General features: G+C 42.0%; 1 protein-coding gene across 1 annotated transcript in view; it reads left to right on the forward strand.

Moving 5' to 3' along the window:
- The first annotated feature begins 954 nt into the window (after positions 1 to 954).
- Positions 955 to 21,372, forward strand: part of PDIA6 (protein disulfide isomerase family A member 6) — a 512,967-nt gene continuing 492,549 nt past the window's right edge. Inside the window, exon 1 of the mRNA XM_044080139.1 lies at positions 955 to 1,144. Within this exon, the coding sequence (XP_043936074.1) occupies positions 991 to 1,144 (154 nt within the window). The 5' untranslated portion in view covers positions 955 to 990. The remainder of the gene's footprint in view (positions 1,145 to 21,372) is intronic.

Genomic DNA, 21,372 nt, shown 5'->3' on the forward strand with positions numbered 1-21,372 from the left:
CGTAAGATGTACCAGCTACCGGCAGAAATAAGGCTAGAAAAGAAACAATCATACACGTAATACGAGCATACTTTATTACATCGTTTTATATACTCTGTCGAATTCGGATTAATGTTTTAGAGGCGTTGGTATAATGTGCGGCAGGGTTGCCACCTAGCCCTCTATGCAGGATAGTCCCTATTTTGGGCAGTTGTGTCCTGCGGGGAAAAATGCTAAGTGTCTTGACATTGTAGGACAAAAAAATTGAGGTTGTCTTTAATAGTTGCATAAAACAATTATTTTGTATCTGAAACACTTATTTTTTTTAATAAAATAACATTACCAACTTGCCTACCAAAATAAGCTTTAATTTTGACAAATAGTTGAAGTTCTGTCCTTTGCACTGGTCGTAAGTTTTTTTGCCCTTCAAAATACATTGCCCCACTTTGGGCATTTGAAAAGGTGGCAAGCCTACTGTGTAAGGACACGGCGTAAATGTTGTACCAACTGTCCTGACTTTCGGAAAATACCTAGATTTTGGTCTCTTCCTCCTTACTGCGGTTTTCTGACAAATCACTGACGTACTGAAGCCACTAAACAATAACATACGTTTGTGTTTCAGACTTCATATCCTTCAGAAAATGCATACTACGCAAATCCTATTATTTTAGCAACTTTCCATATTTATAAGAGCAACATTTAAATTTTATTCTTATTTTTGGGCGTTTGACCCAAGGTCGTTGTTGGTTTTATCCAGGTTTACTGCACTAAGGATGAGAGGTATGAGCCTATATTACAAAATGCAAAGTGATGTGATCCACCATTGCCCAGTAAACACTTTCTGCCCCTCAATGACTACCAATCAAGAACTACTACTAAAAGCGAACTTTTTTAATACAAACTCAATTTACAGGCGTACAAATTGTGCACAATCACAGAAGCGATCCATACACGTCGCTAGGTGATTGGCTACGCTTAGAACTAATTATCTGATTGGTTAGTCTTACAAGGATGGGAACCGCGAGCCAATCGGTTGCCGACACGGCTAGGTCTACGGATTTTCCCAGTTTAGTCCGTACTGATGTGTCTGAACAGTTAGAATTGCAGTTTTATTATAGTGTTTCCTTTGGTTCGGGTACGTCTGCTAAAATGTCTGTTTTCGTAGGTAAGTGAACTCGCAAATAGATTTAGCTTGCAGTTTATTTTTCATGCGTAATTCTTACCTAAGGCATGTTGTGCTTGAACGCACGTACTGTTAGATGGAAACGATCTGCGAGGTATTTATGTCAAGTGTAGGTGTGCAGAAATTAAATGTTGTCATTTAGACAGATAACGTCTACCTGAGGTACTAATGCTACGTAATGTCTTTGTAAGAGGTTATTTAGTAAACATAATATGAGAGAAGGTGGGCTGTTCATTTCCTTCTGGGACCCTCCGTGTGACCCCAGCAATTTGAAACCGATTGGTATTGCGTCTTGTTTGCACATCCTCGTCTTGCAGTGTTCATTCTTAGAACGTGTAGGATTGCAATCTGCTGTTTCAATTTTGGAATGTATTAATTTTGTATGTCCCTATAATGCGCGATTGCCCCCCCATATGTCAGAGTAATCTATTAGTTTCAGAATACTGATGGGCGTTGTTCTGTAAGTTAAGGGGCTTTACTGCTACAAAACACTGACTGGGTAGGTTCATTGCTCAGATGCATAGGTCGTAGATGTGATGACTGAATGTATTTGAATATCTTTGTTTTGATTTTACAACTAGCAGCGTGGTGATTACTGAAATCTGATTATCTCAGTAAGTGTTAAGGAAACGTACTGTTTGAAAGCGAGCAGTGACGGGACTTGAACCGATTTTTTTTCATTGTAATATTCTGTGGGTTTTTTGTGCTTTGATTCAATGAGTGTCCGGTACCATTTGACACGTACCGCCTATCTGCTCTGGGTTCGCCCAGTTCCTTTTAGAATATATGTTTTTCGGGCAAAACCGTGAAGATTAAAGCTAGTAGTATAGGAGTTCATTGGATCGTATGACGTTACTAGGCTAATGGCCCTGGGGCCCAAGCCTAGCCAAAACTTTATCCTGAAAAAGAAACCTCAATCGGTACCTGTCGCCTCTGTCAGTGAGGGACACAGATGGAACCCCTGGGACAAACTTGTGGTTTCCCCATCCACTCATCAAGGTTGCGTTTGAAGAGGGTCAGTGAGGTGTTCTGTTTGATATGTATGGCAATTCTATTCTAGAGACTTAACTTGAGGCCATGACTTTGGCACCAGTCAGTTGCAGTGAGAACCTCTTGGAGTATGGTAACATAATTTGGTGACAGCACCCAACATGCAGTCATCTGCAAACTTGGTCAGTCACAGACCTTTTGTCTTTGCCTGGACCTCTGATTAAGTAGATTCCAAACAGGAGGGATCCCAGGACAGATCCCTGGGGAACACCACTAGTAAGAGGTCTGCTATCAGAGGTGGAGGCACCTATTTTGACCTTGTTGGTCCTGTCAGTTGGCCACCCACCTGATGAGACAGGGATTTACACCAAGTTGTTCAGCTTTTCGATAATGCCTGAGTTGGGGATTGTGTCAAAGGCCTTGGCCATGTCAAGGTAAGCTGTATGTACTGACTGTCTCTCATCCCGGGCCTTTGTGACAGTCTCAAAGAAGTCAACCAGGTTCAACAGGCAAGATCTGCCCCTGACTAATCCTAACTAGGTGGTGTCAAGTACTTTGAGATTGCCTGTGTTCTTGTTTATGAGATACATACATAACATGCTCCATGGCTTTACAAATAATACTTGTCAAGCTAATGGGGCGATAGTTTCCAGGGTCAGTAGTGACACCTCCTTTGTGCAAAGGGATGATGGCAGTTCTCCACTCTGCTGGAATGAAGCCTGTACTTAGGCGGTGGTTGACTAGCATGCACATTTAGGTCCCATGGAAGCTGTGTTCTTTGCCTTGGTAGGGCAACACTTGATCTATGGAGATGTGCGGTACAGGACAAGTAGTGGGGATGATGAAAGGGCTTTTGGGGTGGACATGGGGGGGTGAAGTTATCTGCTAGCAGGTTGGCTAAGTCAACAGGATCAATGTAAGTGATACCGGTGAGTATTAATTCGGAACACACCTGGGCTTTGCCATGGAGGTTCTTGGTTTCCCTTTGTTTCAGAGGCTAGTTTCGATTTCATAATTTGCTTTGGAGGTTTTCACAAGTGATCTAATTTGCTTGTTGAGGCTAAGGAGGGAGTTTTTCCAATTTTGAATTTTTTTCTTTTTACCCTTGGACAACAGTTTCTTCTTTTGTTGTAAATCCTGTTGATAAAGGATGTCCACCAAGCAGGTGTGTGTTTCCTTGAGGGGCAGGTTTTAGTTTTGTTGGGTATGGCTGAGTCCATGCAGTTGTACAGGTGCTTGTGTACTGCATTGGCGTACTACTTTAAAACGTATTAATTATACATTTTTCTGTTCTGCCGATTCCTAAGTGATGATCACTTAACGAATGTTCCTGATGTATGGCCTTTGACCCTGTTTACATTTGATGTGGCCCCTATTTCTTTAGCTAAAAAGTTGAGAGCTGTAGTTTAGAAATTTGGGTGTTGTGTAGTATTTGGATGTGTTGTCAGTTTAACCATTGTGTTTTCTGCATAATTAATTGGATCATCTGAAAATTTGCTGGGGTAATTTTAAAATGGTTGCAGAATGATATAAGTTGATATGTTGGTTACTTGTTTCTGTTACTGTCTGGTTGTGCAATATACCACCTTCCCATCCCTTCATTGAAGTTTATTTTCTCTCCGTTTTCCTATCATGATTATTCAGCTTGGTTTTCCTAATTGTTCTCTATTACGCAGGCTGTAGTCTGGTGCTTCCTGTACAAGTTGCTGGTGTATTTGCATGTCAAAGTCTTTGTTTTCCACTGTAAAAGCTAGTATTCAAAATGTTTTCCCTTATTCTTGTAGCATTTGGTCAGCAGACTTGGTGGTCGGCCCTTGCCAGTCACCAGTAGAGCCATTTTTGCTGGTTCCTAGTGTGCCTTATGCCAGTATGCTACAGAAGAGGTCCCTCTTCCCAGAAGTGATTAGCTTTCCATGACTTAATCTTGAAAGGCTTGATGCTGAAAGAGTTTTTGCATGATTCCAAAAGAGCAGTAACTGGTTGTGAATCCGATCTTATACAACTGTGCACAACAAAAGAAAAGAACTGGAAAACTCAAATGAAGCTCCAAAAGTAAAATATTAATTGCAGGTACAAAACGTTCACCACACTGGCTTTTTCAGACTAATACAAAATCAATTAAAATTCAACCATTTAAATAGCGAATTAAAATCACATGATCAAACTTTTCCATATAAAAGTTTTAACAATGGTTTTAAAGTAAAAGCACCATTTAACCCTGGTGCTAGATGTGCTCTAAATCTGAGGATCCATTTCATTTCCTCATTTTTCTGTCATTAACTTGACATCTCCACCTCTTAAGGGTAAATATAGTACTTTTAAAATAACAAACCGAAAATTCTGTTCTTCACTTGTTTCAAGTATATGTTTGTATAAGGCATTTGTAACAACTTTACAACGTATATCATTTGTATGGTCAGATATCTGATCCCTTAATATCCTATTTGTCATTTCCACATAGTACCCATCACATTTCATACACTTTGCATAATATATCATATTTTTTGGGTACTTGCGTATTATCGCAACCACATTCCATTGCTACCATAGTGGGAACAAAGGCAGAAAATAACTGAAAATGCCTGAAAACTGTTGAGACAGAAGTACTTTATAGCATAGTATAGCTTCATATCGTCACGGAATTAAGGTTACGGTTGAATGTTTTTATTGGTCACATATAAACTCTGAAATGTTTTGAGTAAACATTTTAATTCATGATGAATTATACATCATTAAACAAGCACCAAGAAAAGATTGCTATGCAGAAAGTCGTGAATCTACAGCATTTGGTCTATCCAAAAATAAAGACATTGCACCAAAACCTACACTATATGTCCTTTTGACAACTTCTGCAACTGTTTTCTGTTTTAATATCCACATTCTATAAAATCTTTTTGCCAATAGGTCTAGTTGCTTATGCATGCAATGATCACTAGTATTTAGCTTATGAACTAAATTAACACTAACTTTCTGTTTTATCTAAAGGCTTAACTTTTGTGCCTTCTGCATGTGTTGATATATTGCAAACATTGCTGGAATTTAAATGGTTTGCCAGAAAACGGAATCTTAAGCTATTATTTTCAAGATAATAGTTCTGAACATGTTTATAGAAACCTTAACCGAAGTAGTGTTTTTACACCCTATAGTAACACCATTTTACAAGTATTCGAAAAATCTGTAGAGAGAGAGAGATTTATAAATTATATAATAATCCATGTTTTGCAAAGTTGTACAATTTGAATAAGGAATTTGAAGCTTTAGAATCTCTAACAAAAAACTAAGGATATTGTTTTATAAAGAATGCTGATAAAGGTGGGGGAGTAGTTATGAGTAATGAATTCTATAGTCATAATGATATTAATGTTGCGGAGTCCAGAATATAAAAGAATAACTAGGTGAGGTTAATTCTGTCATTGAGTGTATGTAAAAAGGTGTGTGAAATGCATGAAAATGGCTTGTTTGACACCTCATTTGACTACTTGTTGGTTAAGAATGTGATAGTACCTATTATTTATGGTGTATCTAAGCTGCATAAATCACAGATCCACCAATGAGACCTATTGTCTCTGCACGTGGGTGGGTAACAGAACCTCTGTCTAAATATTTAGAGACACAGCTAAGGCGATTATTAAACAAAGTTCCCACTGTTTTAAAAGATAGTAATACGTTCCTGGAACAAAGGGTGTATAGGAGAAAATGTGTATTTTCTAGCCTTGGATGTAGGCTCTGTTTACAGTCATTCGTCATGAATCTGGAATTCATGGCTCTGTTTACAGTCATTCCTCATGAATCTGGAATTCATTGTATGAAATCGTTTTTAACTAGATATTACGAGTATGACGGAGACAAAATAGTTGATATGTATGCTGCTATCCTTGATACTTGAGAACAATGTTATGTTTGATACTGTTTTTATCAAGTTAAAGGTGTCGTGATGGGCATAGATATCTTTCTTCCCCTGTATACATAACGATGTTTGCATGTGTTTGCGATGGGGGAGAACAATGTTATGTTTGATACTGTTTTTATCAAGTTAAAGGTGTCGCGATGGGCATAGATATCTTTCTTCCCCTGTATACATAACGATGTTTGCATGTGTTTGCGATGGGGGAAGAAAGATATGTGTTATCAATTGATAATCCTTTCAAGAGTTGTGTTTTGTTTTTATACTATATTTGTTGATGACCTTTTTGTTATCTGGGAAAGTAGTGAGACAACCTTGCGTAATTTTCTTGACTCTATTAATACGACCCCATATTTGAGATTAAAGTATGCATTTTCACGAGATATCTCTTTCGTAGATGTTTTTTTTTTAAATGTGATGAAACTAATATTATACAAACTGAGATGTATAGGAAGGAAGTAAAAAGGAACTGCTGTACTTTAGTACTGGTACGGATCAGAGTATGAATGTTAAAGTGAATAGGAATAGTTTTGTTAGATGTATGCTTAACTTATAATAATAACACAACACAAGTTAATAATATAATACTTCTCTATTGGTCTGTTATACAAGATCTACCAGAATTAAGGCACGTTATAGGTGAGAAACCATGTTTTGGTTATAAATGTAACTATACACTTAAACAAAAATTATGCTACAAAGAACAACCAAAGCATTAGTTTTTAGTTTAACTACTAAGCATGGCACTTATAAATGTAGTAGTTGTCCATACTGTAAATATATAGGTGATTCAAGTGCAATTAAACATCCAGTTACTGGTACTGACTTTATATTACATGCTTATGGTAATTGTAATACAAAAAAAAATATTATATATTATGCAAAGTGTATGAAATGTGATGGGTATTGTGTGGGAATGACTAAGGGATTGGATTGGATATCTGACCATATGAGTGATTTATACATTGTAAAGTTGTTACAAATGCCCTGTACAAACATATACTTGAAACAAGTGAAGAACAGAATTTTCGGTTTGTTATTTTAAAAGTACTATATTTACCCTTAAGAGGTGGAGATGTCAAGTTAATGACAAAAAATGAGGAAATGAAATTGATCCTCATATTTAGTGCACATCTAACACCAGGGTTAAATGGTGCTTTTACTTTAAAACCATTGTTAAAACTTTTAAATGGAAAATTTTGATCATGTGATTTTAATTTGCTATTTCAATTGTTGAATTTTAATTGATTTTGTATTCGCCTGAAGAAGCCAGTGTGGTGAAAGTTTTGTACTTGCGATAAAATTTTACTTTTTGAGCTTCGTTTGAGTCTTTGTATGATTGTTGAAGCTGTCAAGTTCTTGTTGGGCTTAATTGTTTAGGATGCTGTCTGTACCTTACTTCCCTTTGCAGCTGCGCAGAGGAGACGCTCCATGTGCAGTCCTGTATATGAGTTGTAACTGCTTGATATAGTCGTTGTTTTTTCTTTTATGTGAGCAGTCTGGTTTCTGTTCACCTTAATCTTTCCCGCTTTCTCTGCTTCTCTCTTTGTTTCTATACCTGTAAAAAAAAAATAATAAATTAAAAATGTTAGGATTCAAGAAATGCACTTCTTGTGGCACAAGATCTGTTATCTGATGCCCACAGGGAGTCCGTGCACTGTCTGGGGCCCATTCATTTAGATAGTTCTTGTGCCTTTGTTCAGCTTTCCAGCCGCATGCTCTGATGGATCTGAGAAATAAGTTGATTCTCAAAGGTTTGCTTCCTTTTTCCTCCTCTTCTGCTGTTCCTTATTTAGGGGCTCAACCCTCCTTCAGGAAGCATAAGGAGACCTGGGAAATCAGGAAACGTTCCCAGGGTAGGTCTTCTTCATCCCTTTTAGAGCCAATTAAAAAGGTGCCAAAGTCCTTGGAACCGACCTGTTCATCTCCACCTTGTCCACCTTCGCCTTGGGCTCCACTTGCCAGCTCGGAGCTGAGTGTATGGGTGCAGAGAGATCTCCCCTCTGGGAGGTCTCTCCCAGGAAACCTTTTCACCTTGTAGCTCCTTTTCCGATCTATCCTTCGGTTTCAGAGCCTGCGTGTGCATTGGTCCTAAGAGCAGAGATGTTGGAGCCAATAGTGGTGATCATTTCATCTTCCGACGGTCTCTCCAACTTGCTTGGTTCCGACTGTGTCGGTGCCTGGCATATCTCAGAGCTGTAGCCTCAAATGTCAAGTCCTGGGGTTGACTTTGTTGGCTTTGACTCTGAAGTTTTCAGAGCCGTTGCTTCCCTTCAGAGCCTTGACATTTTACAGCTCGGCTCTGACTCCCCCCTTCGGAGAGGAGGATTCCGGGTGTTCAGGGGGAATCCATTCTGTTAACTTTGGCTCCAGAGGGATAACATTTGGGTACTGAGAGTCTCTCTTTGAAGTGGTGGAGATGGTCCTCTCTCATCCTAGGAGAGCCTCTGTTGTTTCTCCTTCGGCACTGCTTCCTGCCCCCATGGATCCTGTGGCTGAGGCCACTTCTCTACCACTGGGACAGCTGGCCCTAGGAAGACTCCAACCCATCCCTTCAGTGGAACCCCAGTTTTCTTCCAACCTCTCCCGGTAGCATCCTACTAAGGAGATTCCTCGGAAGAAACGGTATAAAAGGAGACACCTTGATTCCTATCAGGAATCCCTCACTATTAACACTGATTTTTGAGAAAGGGGAGAGGTCCCCAAGATCTCCACCTGAGGATGTCTCCTTTGTGGACATCCTAGAGATACTCCACTGAAGAGGTGGTTGGAAATGGTGCTGTTGGAGACTTTCGGGTCTGGCCCGTCTACATCCTAGATGTCCCCCTGCAGATGTTCTTATTGACCTTGTATCTTCTAGGGCATGGAAGGAACTGGACACTGTGGAGCCCATACCAAAGAGGGCTGACAAAATTCTTAGTGCACGTATAGATAGGGCACATTGGACAAAAGCGATTCCAATAGATGCCATGGTGGTTGCTGTAGCTACTAAGAAGGAGCTGGCTCAGGAAAGTTCCTCTGTCCATCCCCTTAACAGGAAAGCTTGGGCTATGGACAGGTTTGACAAGAGAGTTTATGCTTCGGTCACCTTCACCTTAAGAGCATTGAACTACTTACATTGGCTACACCTTAAGAGCATTGAACTACTTACAATGGCTATACAAAGTTTACACACTCCTGTTAAAATGCCAGGTTTTTGTGATATAAAAAATGAGACCACAATAAGTCATTTCAGAACTTTTTTCCCACCTTTATTGTGACCTATAACCTGCACAATTAAATTGAAAAACAAATCTGTTAGGGGAAGATATTAGGCAACAGAGAGACCTTGTCAAAGAACTCGCTAGCTCTACCCCAGAACCCATGTCTGCCGAGGATCCAGAAGACCTTTTCTTCCAGAATGGCCACTCTACAATCGATATTGAATGCATCCATGAGGTTGATTTCCCATGCTGCAGATGGTGCCTCTAAGGTGGCTGGTCTGGGCTTTACCATTATGCCATGCCTGGATGCGGCTGTGTGACTTTGCAGAACCTTTCAAGGTGTCATTTTGTCAGTGCACCCTTCCATTCTTGTTAGGCCCAACAGTGAGACGCACACTCTTCAGTAATGCGAAAGATGAAAAGACCTTGTCTGCCATTGGAGTCTGTTTTTCTACCCCACAGAGGTCCTTCTCCAGGAACCAGAGTGTGTGTGTGTGTGTGTGTGTGTGTGTGTGTGTGTGTGTGTGGGGAGGCAGTTGTGGTTCAAGAAATCTCAAGGTCCTTTTCAGGAATCTCTGCGAGACTTTTCTCGCAGAGGGGGTAACTGTTACAATAGGAGGCACCACCCCTGTGGCAGAGAGGGGCCACAGAACTCTGGGTCTAAATTCTTTCTCGGACAGACCCTTTCAGTGTTCCTGAATGGCTGCCCTCCTCTGGAGGCAGTTGGGGTGCTTTTCCTTATACCCACAAGAATGGACAGCCATCATGAATGATCAGTGGGTGCTAAGGATTGTATTCAGATGATACTTTATTAATTTTTTAGAAAACCCCAAACCAAAGTCTCATTCCCGATGTTCCACCCAATTGAATACAGAAGGCAGCTCAAGAAATTGCAAAACTGTTGCAAAAAGTCATCCAGGATGTCCCTCTGTTTAAAATGGGTGTTCCACAAGGCTCCATCCTTGGGCCACTTCTTTTTAACATATTTACCAACCTTCTCTACTCTTCCTGTCCTGGATCCTCACTGATGCAATACGCAGATGATTGTACAATCACTATTGCTGAATCATCAACTCAAATAAAATCAGACACACACTCCTCGTTTTTTGACTCTATAGAAAACTGGCCATCTGAAAACCAATTTATCCTTAATCCAGAGAAAACCAAATTACTACTTTCTCCCTAAAAACCTTAACCACAAAGTCTTCCTTCTCCAGACTGTCACAAAATACTCAAATACAGGTGGGCATCAGTACAAAACTCAAAACCGATCTCAAGCTAGGTCTCCTCTATAGAAACAAAAAGTATATTGCCAAAACAGCAAAACTAACCCTTTCAAATGCCTCTTACCCACTTTACTTTATAGCTCTTGAATTCTCACCAGCCTCAACATTGGACTACTAATAGAAACAACTTATAGCATGATTGCTAGATTTGCTGCTCAAAATGCTTACAAGTCCCATCACTGTCTCTCACTAAAAGAACTAAATTGGCTAGAATTACCTAACCTGCTTCAGTATAATCAGTTCTCTACAAACCCTCTTTCTGTCCAGCTATCTCATCTCTAATCTCTCATTACTTGCCCACTAGATTACTCCGCAGTTCTGAACAAGGCCTACTAAAAATCTACAAACCAAGGACCAAAATGGGTCACCTAGTCTACAGCCTTAACCCTTCCAAGGCCTGCAATAATCTACCACTAGATATAAGATCCCTTGAACATCCCCAATCAATTCAAAACCGCTACAAAAAATACCTTCATGAAAGTGGACTTGCCGGTGTAATTATCCCCTGTAAACACTCCCCTATAACCTTCTACTTCTCTTATCTCTTCCTTCCCTTCAATAAACTTACTACTCTGTCTTCTCTTTGTACATCACTGTACAAACATATAACTAGTAAAATATTTCAGATATGTAACTATTGCACTGTAATGTGTGGTACTGATGAATGTAATGTGTGGCACTGTAATGCAGTAATCTGTGGTACTGCTGAATGTATTTCTATATGTATTCAATATGTAAAATTTCTATTTTCTGTTGGAGCTTTTCTCCTTTGGCCTCCGCTGAAAATGGGCATTTGTAGCCCAGTCGGACAAACCCAGTCAACAAATATAAAATATATATAGGATCCTGTTTGAGACTATTACCATTACAAAAGTACAAAACAGGGTTGCCCAATTTCTCCTTTGTTCGCATCAGTAATAGAAACTTTAGCAAATTTCATACGTGCAAACCCAAACATTCAAGGAATTCAACTAGATACTGACCTTGAGTTAACGATTCAGCTATGTGCAGACAACATTTTATTGATTAATGTGTTTATCATCTTTTTAAAAAAGTATGGAAAGCAACAAACAGTTTAAGAATATTTCTGGACAGTCATTTAATGAAAATAAAACCAATATGTTACTAATAAATATGAACAAAGCATTAAATAAAAAAGTCCTTATCAAATACATAGATGTTAAAATTACAAATGACATGGATACAACAGTGCAACTAAACTATAAAGAGATTTTGGATAATATCAGAGAACTTGTACAAAAATGGAATTGGCTATTTTTTTACCACAGAGGTAAGAATGTGTGTGTGTGTGTGTGTGTGTGTGTGTGTGTGTGTATATATATATATATATATATATATATATATATATATATATATATATATATATATATATATATATATATATATATATATATATATATATATATATATATATATATATATATATATATATATATATACACTATATATATATATATATATATATATATATATATATATATATATATATATATATAAAATGGTTATATATATAAATTCTGTGGGCGGCCACAGTGGTGCAGCGGTTAGCGTTGCCGCCTCACAGCAAAAGGTTCTCAGATTTCAATTCTTGGCTGGGGTGCCTTCTGTGTGGAGTCTGCATGTCCTCCCTGTGGTCTTGTGGGTTTCCTCCGGGTGCTCCGGTTTTCTCCCACATCCCAAAGACATGCAGTAGATGAAGTGGACACTCTAAATTGGCCCTAGGTGTGTGTGTGCGTGTATGTGCCTTCTGTGGAAGGTTGGGTGCCGGGCTGGCATCTCGAGACCGTAAAACTCCACTGCCAATCCTGAGCGGACAGGTGATCCGCTGTGGCGACCCCTAACCGGGAAAAGTCGAAAGAAGAAGATATTCCTGAAAGTTCTGTATTTTATACAAGCTTGCTTGCTACCTCCACCTAAATCATATTTAAAACAATTTGAAGGGTTAATGAAATTCTTATGGTGCCTTAGAAAACCTAGAGTTGCCCTAAGGCATCATTTTGACAGATGGGAAGAAGGTTTAATAGGCTTACCAGATTTAGGATATATATAATTGTCATCTTTAAAAAGTTTCTTTATGGTTAAACAAAAATATACTTCCAAATGGAAATAAGCACATGAAAAAAATCTGGTTAAAAACCACTCATGATACAATAAATAAACATATGGAAATAGTACCGAATAGCTTATTTTAGTTATTAAGGAATATATGGCAACAGGGAAACAAATAGCTTATTTTAGTTAAGGAATATATGGCAACAGGGAAACACAAAAATGTAAATTCTAAGTACATCAATACCTTAAAGTCTCTCTTATGCACTTTGTAAAAAAAAAAAAAAAAAAAATCCATGCCAGATGATAAAGATAAAAAAAAACAAAACAAATTTTTACATCTCCATATACATAGAACATACTTGACACTACACTATTAGAACTGACATATAATAAAGAAAATATATATTGGAGTTGTAAATCACAATCCATTGGCAACACATGTTCAATGTTTGTCGTTTTACTTAAAATTTTGGGAAAGTATTGACTATTTGTTACAGGCACTGTTCAGTGATAATTTCCAACTTACAAAATCTAGTTTTCCATCTTGTGTTCCAAGGCAAAAATATGTAAATGTGAAGTTTTCAGTCTCGCCGTTCATTCTTCACTGATGGGTTCAGAGCCGATCCTCGGCTCTGGCACGGCCGTTTAGCAAAGCTCAAATATTACCAGTAGCTCGAGAACAAGCCCCTTATCCCATGATGCATTCCTGGAATTACCTCAGGTCTAGTTTGCAGCGGCACTGATCTCTAGGTTTCCAGCGTTTCTCGAGACTGTTTATGGGATGTTTTACATATTTGCCAGTTTTTCTTCATATTTCTCTTGTATATTTTTATATATCTATTGCTTAGATAGAGTTAGACTGTTAAAAGTGTTCTTTTCCTTTTATAACTTGCTACGTTTTGCATGACTTGTTGCTTCTTGGCCTCGGCTTTAGTAGTTTAGAATAGTTAGGAGAATATATTTATTCTCTATTGTATTATGTTTAGTGGCCCTTTGGGTGTTTGTCAAAGTTGTTGACAGTCTTTCCTTTTAGCCGTTTTATATAGTGGTTATTTTTCTAATTGGATATTATGTCTGAAGATAAGGAGAAACATCCGAAGTCTGGCTTCAAAAAATGTCCAGACTGCGGATAAAAATTGTCTGACAGATGCACATGTTCAGTGCATTTATTGTTTGGGTGAGGTGCACCTTCAGGAGTCCTGCAGTATCTGCCACTCCTTTTCTACTAGGGTGCTGGCTGAGAGGAAGAGGAAACTCGTAGATCGAAGTAGCTTTGTAGAAGCTTTGTCTGACCAGGATGGGGGCCAGCAAATCATAGTCCTCAAAATCTTCCTCTGAGTCTAAATCAAAAAAGTGGAGTATTCTGTGACTTCGGCTCCGAAGCCTTTGGAGCCGACAGTCTGTTCTTTTTGGAGCAGGGACTCCGGCTTGGTATTGGTCTCCGAGACTACTCCTTCACCACTTCTCCAGTCGGCACCATTGGTGCTTTCTTCCAGGTCATCGGTTAGCCTTTCTGACTCGGACATGGATCGACTGGTACAGAAGCTTTTAACGGCACCAGGCCTAGCTAAATTGTTCTCGGCTCCGACCCGGGTGTCTGAACCGAAGACCACACTTCCCGACTTGACGACTCCTACTCTGAGCTGTACCGGTCCTTCGGAGCCGGAGGAGACCGACTTGATTATCGTAGAACCCTTGGAGCTGACTGCTGTTCCAGCATCGTCTGCTCGGACGTCCTCTGTGTTGACCGGGGACTCTAGGAGCCGACACTCCCCTGTCGGATCCATGGAGGATAGTCACACTGACTTGGTGCCGATTCTCTTCCTCTCGGGTCTTCGGCTTGGGTGAGCTCGGCTCCTACCTTGGGCTCTGAGCCCACAGCATCGGTGCGGGAGGGGATTGCGGTCCCTTGGTGTCAGACTCCTTCTCATCGAAGTTGTGGTGCTTTCGAAGCCAAGAGGCAGGTGTTGTCTCCAAAGACTTCCTCATCGTCAGGTTTGGCTTCTTCTTGCCTTAAATTGCTTGTGTCCGCTTCTGCTACAGAAGTCCCCACTGAGGAAGTACCAAGAAAGAGACTGTGCAAGAGGAGGCACTTGGACTCACCACAGGAGTCCCTGACATCTGACATCAACTTGGGGGGGGGGTCAGAAGGGTCCCTTCAATCCCCCTCTGAGGATATCTCCTTTGCGGAGATACTGGAGATCCTTAGGCAGAGGGGTGATTGGCAGTCCAAAAGCCCTTCTGAGGATGAGTCGGTTCTTCTGAAGGCTTTCGGGAGTCAACCTTCCACATCCTGGGTGTCTCCACCCTACGATGAGCTTATGCAGTTGGTCTCTCGTAGGGCGTGGGAGTCGCCAAAGTCCATGGAGCCTGTCCCTCGGAGGCCTAATAAATATTTCTGCCCCTGTCAATAATCCTTTTCTGTCCAAAGGAGTTCCTGTTGATGCCATGGTGGTGGCGGCGGCCACAAAGAAGGAATTGTCGGAAACTTCTGCGCCTATCCATCCTTCTAACAGAGAGTCCATGAGCATGGCTGTATATGGGAAACGCGTGTTCAGTTCAGCGACTTTCACTCTGCGATCACTGAACTATCTGACCCATTTTACCAGACTGCAAAGAGATCTCCTTAAGGAGCTGGGAGATTCTCTACAGGATACTGTAGCTGCAGGCGTCTCTGACAAAGTTTCGGCCCAGCTTGCTACCCTTAATTCCATTGTGAACTTATCCATGCTCCTCATATCATATGCGGCTGATGGTTCGAGTAGGGCTGCAGGTACAGGGATTGCTCGTCGCAGGCATGCCTGGATGCGCCTCTGTTCCTTTGCAGAGCCTTTCAAGTTTTCATTTGTCAGCATCCCGTTAGATGGCTCATCCTTGTTTAGGCCAAAGGTAAAGGAAGCATTGACCAGGTGTTAACAGGAGGGAAAGACTCTGTCTACCGTCGGAGTCCGTTTTTCCACCCCTACTCATCCCTTTCCCAAAGGCCAAAGGAAAGAGAAGATGTGGTTCTTGAAAGCCCAAGGAGCCTTTCAGGGCACACGTGGAGAACCCCCCTCCAGTGGCAGAGGAGGGGGTAATAATGGAAGACGCTGCCCTCACGGCAGAGGGGGTTTGCAACACCAGGGTGATGGAGATCCTTTCTCTGGCCAACCCTATCCGCGCTCCTGAGAGGAGGCGCGACTGTCCTGCTCTGGAGGTGGTTGGGGGTCACTTATCTTTGTACCCAGAAGCCTGGTTAGATATCACAAACGACAGACGGGTACAAAGCATCATTTCCAGAGTGTATTTCATACCGTGCTCTGCTCCACCCATTCCCGTCAAGAGAATCCTGGACATTCCACCCAGTTACAGGGAACAAGCAACCATAGAGGTCCACAAGTTGCTAGAAAAGAGTCCTCCAACCAGTCCCAGCAGACCAAACAAGATTTGGAACTTACTCAAGATTCTTTTTGGTTCCATAGAAAGTCTGGGACTGGAGACCCATTTTGGACCTAAGCAGACTGAACCAGTTTGTAATAAAAGAGAAGTTTCGGATGGTCACACCAGTCCATACTCCCCTTTTCAGGGAAGGACAATTGGATGTGCTCGATCGATTTCAAGGATGCGTACTACCACATAAAAATGGCCAGACCATCCAGAGATCATCTGCGTCGGTTGGGAGCCAGTCACTACCGCCCCCAGAGTGTTTACCAAATGTATGGCAGTGGTCATGGCTCACTTGAGGCGTCTAGGATTCCAGGTGTTTCCATACCTAGATGACTGGCTCCTTACCTCCACCACTAGGCATCAACTGATTCAGGCTACAGAATCCACTCTGACACTCTCTGCAACCACTTAGGCATTATGGTCAACTTCGAAAAGTCTGCCTTGTTGCCATCGCAGCATATCCTCTTTATAGGGGCAGAGTTCATAGGTCGATACTAGGCTATTGGCCCTAGGGCCTATACAAGCCTAGCCATAACAATTCCCTGGCTATTTCTTCCCACCCTATTAAATTCCCTGGACCCCTGTCTAGCAGGGCGACTGACTTGATCCCTGGGGTGAATTTCCTTTCTCCCATCCAGTCATCAAGGTTCCTTTTGAAGAGGGCCAAAGAGGTGCTTTGCTTGACATGTATGGGCAGTCTATTCCAGAGTCTGGGGAGTCTCTGGGTCAGGAACCTATCCCTCCAGCATGTCACTTGTCTGGAGCTGGATTTGGAGTCAGCTACTTTTACAGTGTGAGTTCTGTCAGTATGCCAGTTGCTAGTCCATCGAGTGATGTAGGGATTAATGCCCAGCTTAGTAAGTTTATCTATGATTCCAGAGTGGGGGATGGTGTCAAAGGGCTTGGCGAGGTCCAGATAGGCTGTGTGGACTGCCTTACCCTCGTCCACAGCTATGGAGACAGGTTCAGGAGACAAGATCGGCCCTTCACGAACCCAAACTGGGTGGGGTCCAGTGTTTTAAGGTTGCCAGTATCCTTGTTTATAAGTTCCGTGATAATACGTTCTATGGCCTTACAGATCAGGCTAGTCAGACTGATGGGGTGGTAGTTCCCAGGATCCAAGGTGGATCCCACCTTGTAGAGTGGGATAACTGTAACTGTGTGCCACTCAGTGGGCACTAAGCCTGAGGTGAGGCTATGATTAAACATGACACTTAGGTGAGGTGCCAGTTCATTTTGTAGTTCATGAAGTACACAGCCCGGGATGTCATCTGGTCCCATGGATGCTGTATTCTTAGCTTTGGAGAGTGTTTTTTACCTGTGTGGCCATTATTACCGGAATTTGGCAATCTTCCGGTATTTAGATGGGCCATTTAGGGGATGAGAGGGGGGTGAAGGTGGCACTGAATCGATCTGCCAGGATGTTGACAATATCCTTGGGATCAGTATATTCAGTGCCATTCTGTTGTAGCTCAGAGCAGATCTGAGCATTGCCATTTAGATTCTTGACATAGTTATAGAATGCCTTGTGGTTATCTTTGGAATCTTTGGCAATTTTATTTTCGTAACTAGCTTTGGAGGATTTTATGAGGGATCTCGGCTTCTTACTGAGGCTGGTAAGGGAGTTTTTTGCATCCTGAGATTTTCCTCTTTTCTGCAACAGTTTCTTCCTTTTGTTGTAAAGTTTGTTTATAACAGGGGACCACCAGATTGGCTTCCTTTTTTGGAGGAGTGCATCTTGGTTCTACTTGGGATGGCACGATTCATGCATGAGTGGATGTGCTCGTACAGTGCCTTAGTGTAGGATTCAGCATTCGAACTTTCAGTTCCGTCTGCATGGTTGTCATGAAGTTTGTAACTTCTGACTTGAGTAGCATGAAGTTGGCTTTGGAGAAGTTATTGAGGTTTCCTTACTTGGGGGGTGGGGTGTGGATGTTAAGGGTGATTAGCTTATGGTCTGACCTGACCAACGAGTGGGTGACCATAGGTGTGGAACATCGATTTCCTATGTTGGTAATGACCAGGTCTAGGATTTTGGAGCCCCTGGTGGGGCTATGGATTCGTTGATCCAGGGCATTGGAATTTATGAATTCCAAGAACCGTTAGGCGAAGGTGTTGGTACACATGTAGTTTTCCCAGTTAATGGCAGGGTAGTTGAAATCACCCAGTATTAGGGTGTTTGGTTGTATATTAATATTTTCCAGTATGTTTAGAAAGGTGTAGTGAGAATCTTGGGGCATGGTGGGGGATCTGTAGCAAGGTACAATTTGGATTGCAGTCTTGCCTAGTGTTAGTTGCACCTGGAGAATTTCATAAGCATTGTGTTTGGCAACTAAACCTGGTGGTGTGAATGTGGACGACACTCCACCTTTAGTGTTTCGATCCGGGTTTGGTGGCCAAAAAGTGTGGGTTGTAGCCTGGTATTGCAGGGGTGCTCTCTGGAGCCTTGAACCAGGTCTCACTTGCTGCACTGATATCAATGTTCTTCATTTTTAGGAGTGCCTCGAGAGAGTGCATTTTGAGGTTTAGACTTCTAGCACTGAGTAGCATTACCTTCAGATTTTGCATGCTTGTACCTGTTGCCGTGGTGGTGGTGTTCTTTGAACTTTGCCTAAAAAAAGGCACTATAGGGGTGGCAAAAGCCTTTGCCAGTAACTTGAATCCCAGGGGCGACAGGTGCAGACCATCTCTGGCAAAGCATCGTGGTCTGTCGATCATGTCGTCCCAGGCAGACAGATACTGGATCCCCTTTGAATGACACCAGAAGCTTAGCCAATTATTGAAGTCAGTCATTTTGTCCTTGTATTGTGGAATCATTCTGGGAGAAGGCAGGATGCTACTCAGGGCTAGGGTCGTACCTGCCTGAGCCACATAATCCGAGAGCTCTTCCATGTCTCTTTTCATGTAATCCAGGGAGGTACGTCTCCTTCACTCCAACATGGACAATGACAGAGTCATATTTGTACTTGTTGTGGGGTGACTTGAATGCATGAGTTATGTGGTGGATCCTGGCACCCGACAGGCAGCTCACTGTAATTTTCTCCTTGTTCAGCCTGGTGAGTGGGACATCAGTGTGCCTGACTATAGAGTCACCTATGATTAAAGTGTTGGGTATGCTGTCTTGCCTTAGGGGCTGTTGCTGGGTGACACACTGGTGTTGTGAGCTATGTGACACTTTGGTTGTGATTGGTGTTTGTTACACTGCAGACTGCAGAGTGTGCACTAGAGAAGGTAGATGTGAAAGTAGGTAACTTAAGTTTTACCTGTCTTAAAAAGTTAGACACTTCAACCACCACTCTACGTCTTCAAGTCAAAAGGGTTTCAATTCTTCGCCAACACCTCACATTACTGGTCTCAAAGAACAGAGCTCCAGCCGCAGAGGTCTTGAAAGTACTAGGTTTGATGGCGGCAGCAATTTTAGCCATTCCATTGGTGAGGATGCATATGCGGATTCTTCAATGGCTTCTGTTGCCAGTGAACCATATGATTCTGATTACAGGCTCTTGCAAGAGGGATCTTCAGTGGTGTTTGACGTCTCTACATGTTGCAATAGGATGCCCCTTTGTACTTCCCCCTCCAGTAGCCACTGTGACCACGGACGCTTCCCTGATGGGGTGGGGGGCATTTTTAGGGAAAGACTGCCCAAGGCACATGGAAAGATAGTCACATTTGCATATCAATGTCCTAGAGATGAGAGCGGTACTTCTGGCGTTGTACTTTCAGGACTCTCTCCCTTTAGGGACAATTGCCATACAGACAGACAACATGTCAGTGGTCTGGTATTTGAACAAACAGGGCGGGACCAAGTCTTTCCCCCTTTGCGAAGAAGCCCTCAGAGTTTGGCAGTGGGCTGTGTCATCCCAGCGCTTTCTGTTGGCAACACACATCCCAGAGAGATGCAACGTGATAGCGGACAAGCTGAGCAGGGCAATATTGTTGCCACATGAGTGGTCCCTTAAACAGGAGATTGCGGACAGGATTTTCCACAAATGGGGCCAGCCTTGCTGCAATCTTTTTGCCAGCCACATCAACACCAAATGCCAGCCACATCAACACCAAATGCAGAAGCTACTTTGCCCTGACCCCCCCGAGGGATGCACTCGTACACGATTGGCCCCCGGGTCTCCTCTATGCATTTCCCTCAATTCCGCCGATACCCAGATTTTTACAGAAAGCGAAGTCGCTGGGGAAGGACGGTCATTCTTATAACCCCTCATTTGGCCTTGGCAGATTTGGTTTCCATTTCTTTACCATCATTTCTTGGATCCATGGACCCTGGACCCAGTTCCAGACCTTCTGACACACCCGTCAGGGGACCTCCATCCTTCCTTGCAGTCACTGAAGCTAACTACTTGGCTGCTCCAGTTCCCCATTTAGCCAGGCTTCATAATCTTTCAGATGACACAAGTCAAATTTTATTGGCTTCCCACAAACCTTCCACCAGAAAATTGTATCTGAGTAAGTGGAAAAGATTTTCCATTTGGGCTTCTAACAAAAGCCTTGATCCTTACCAAGCTCCATTGTCATCCATTCTAGAGTTCTTGACCGAGATTTTTCATGAAGGAGCTGCAGCTGCTACCGTTGGGGTCCAGTTAGCAGCTATGTTTCCATCTAGGTATTGATGGACTGAATATTATGCAACACCAGTTACCAAAGGCCTTCCTCAAAGGTACTTTTCACATGAGACCTCCAGTGAAGACCCCTTATTCTCCCTGGAGCTTGAATTTCATTCTTTCCCATATTATTCTTTCTCCCTTCGAACCAGCATCTTCTTGTGAGCCCAAGTTTCTGTCATGGAAAACTATTTTTCTAGTGGCCATTAACTTCTGCCCACAGAGTGTCAGAGATTCAGGCATTCTCTATCAAACCTCCATATATGGTTTTTCATCCGGATGGAGTATCCCTTAGGACTAACCCTTCTTTTTTGCCTAAAATATGTTCTGAGACAAACATCAGTCAAGTTATTAGTTGCCTTCCCCAACCATACCAACAATTTAGAATACATGCTGCACAAACCTGATGTTCACAGACAGCTTGGATATTATCTGGACAGAACAAAAGACTTTAGAAAGTCAGACCAACTTTTTGTTTCATTCTCTGAAGCCAGAAAATGTAGACCAGTGGCTAAAACAACCCTTTTTATCACCTACACTTACTCATCTGCTAATAGGTCTTTGTTGCATAAAGTGAAGGCGCATTCAACCAGAGCAGTCTCTACTTCAGCCTTTCAAGCCATGTTACTTCTTGACAATATCTGTGCTGCAACTGCTTGGTCTAAGCCTCACACTTGTCACTCATTACAAAGTGGACAAGGCCTCCAGGGACAGG

The sequence above is a fragment of the Protopterus annectens genome, chromosome 1.part1, assembly GCF_019279795.1.
Source record: "Protopterus annectens isolate FY-2018-M chromosome 1.part1, PAN1.0, whole genome shotgun sequence".
Lineage (NCBI taxonomy): Eukaryota > Metazoa > Chordata > Ceratodontiformes > Protopteridae > Protopterus > Protopterus annectens.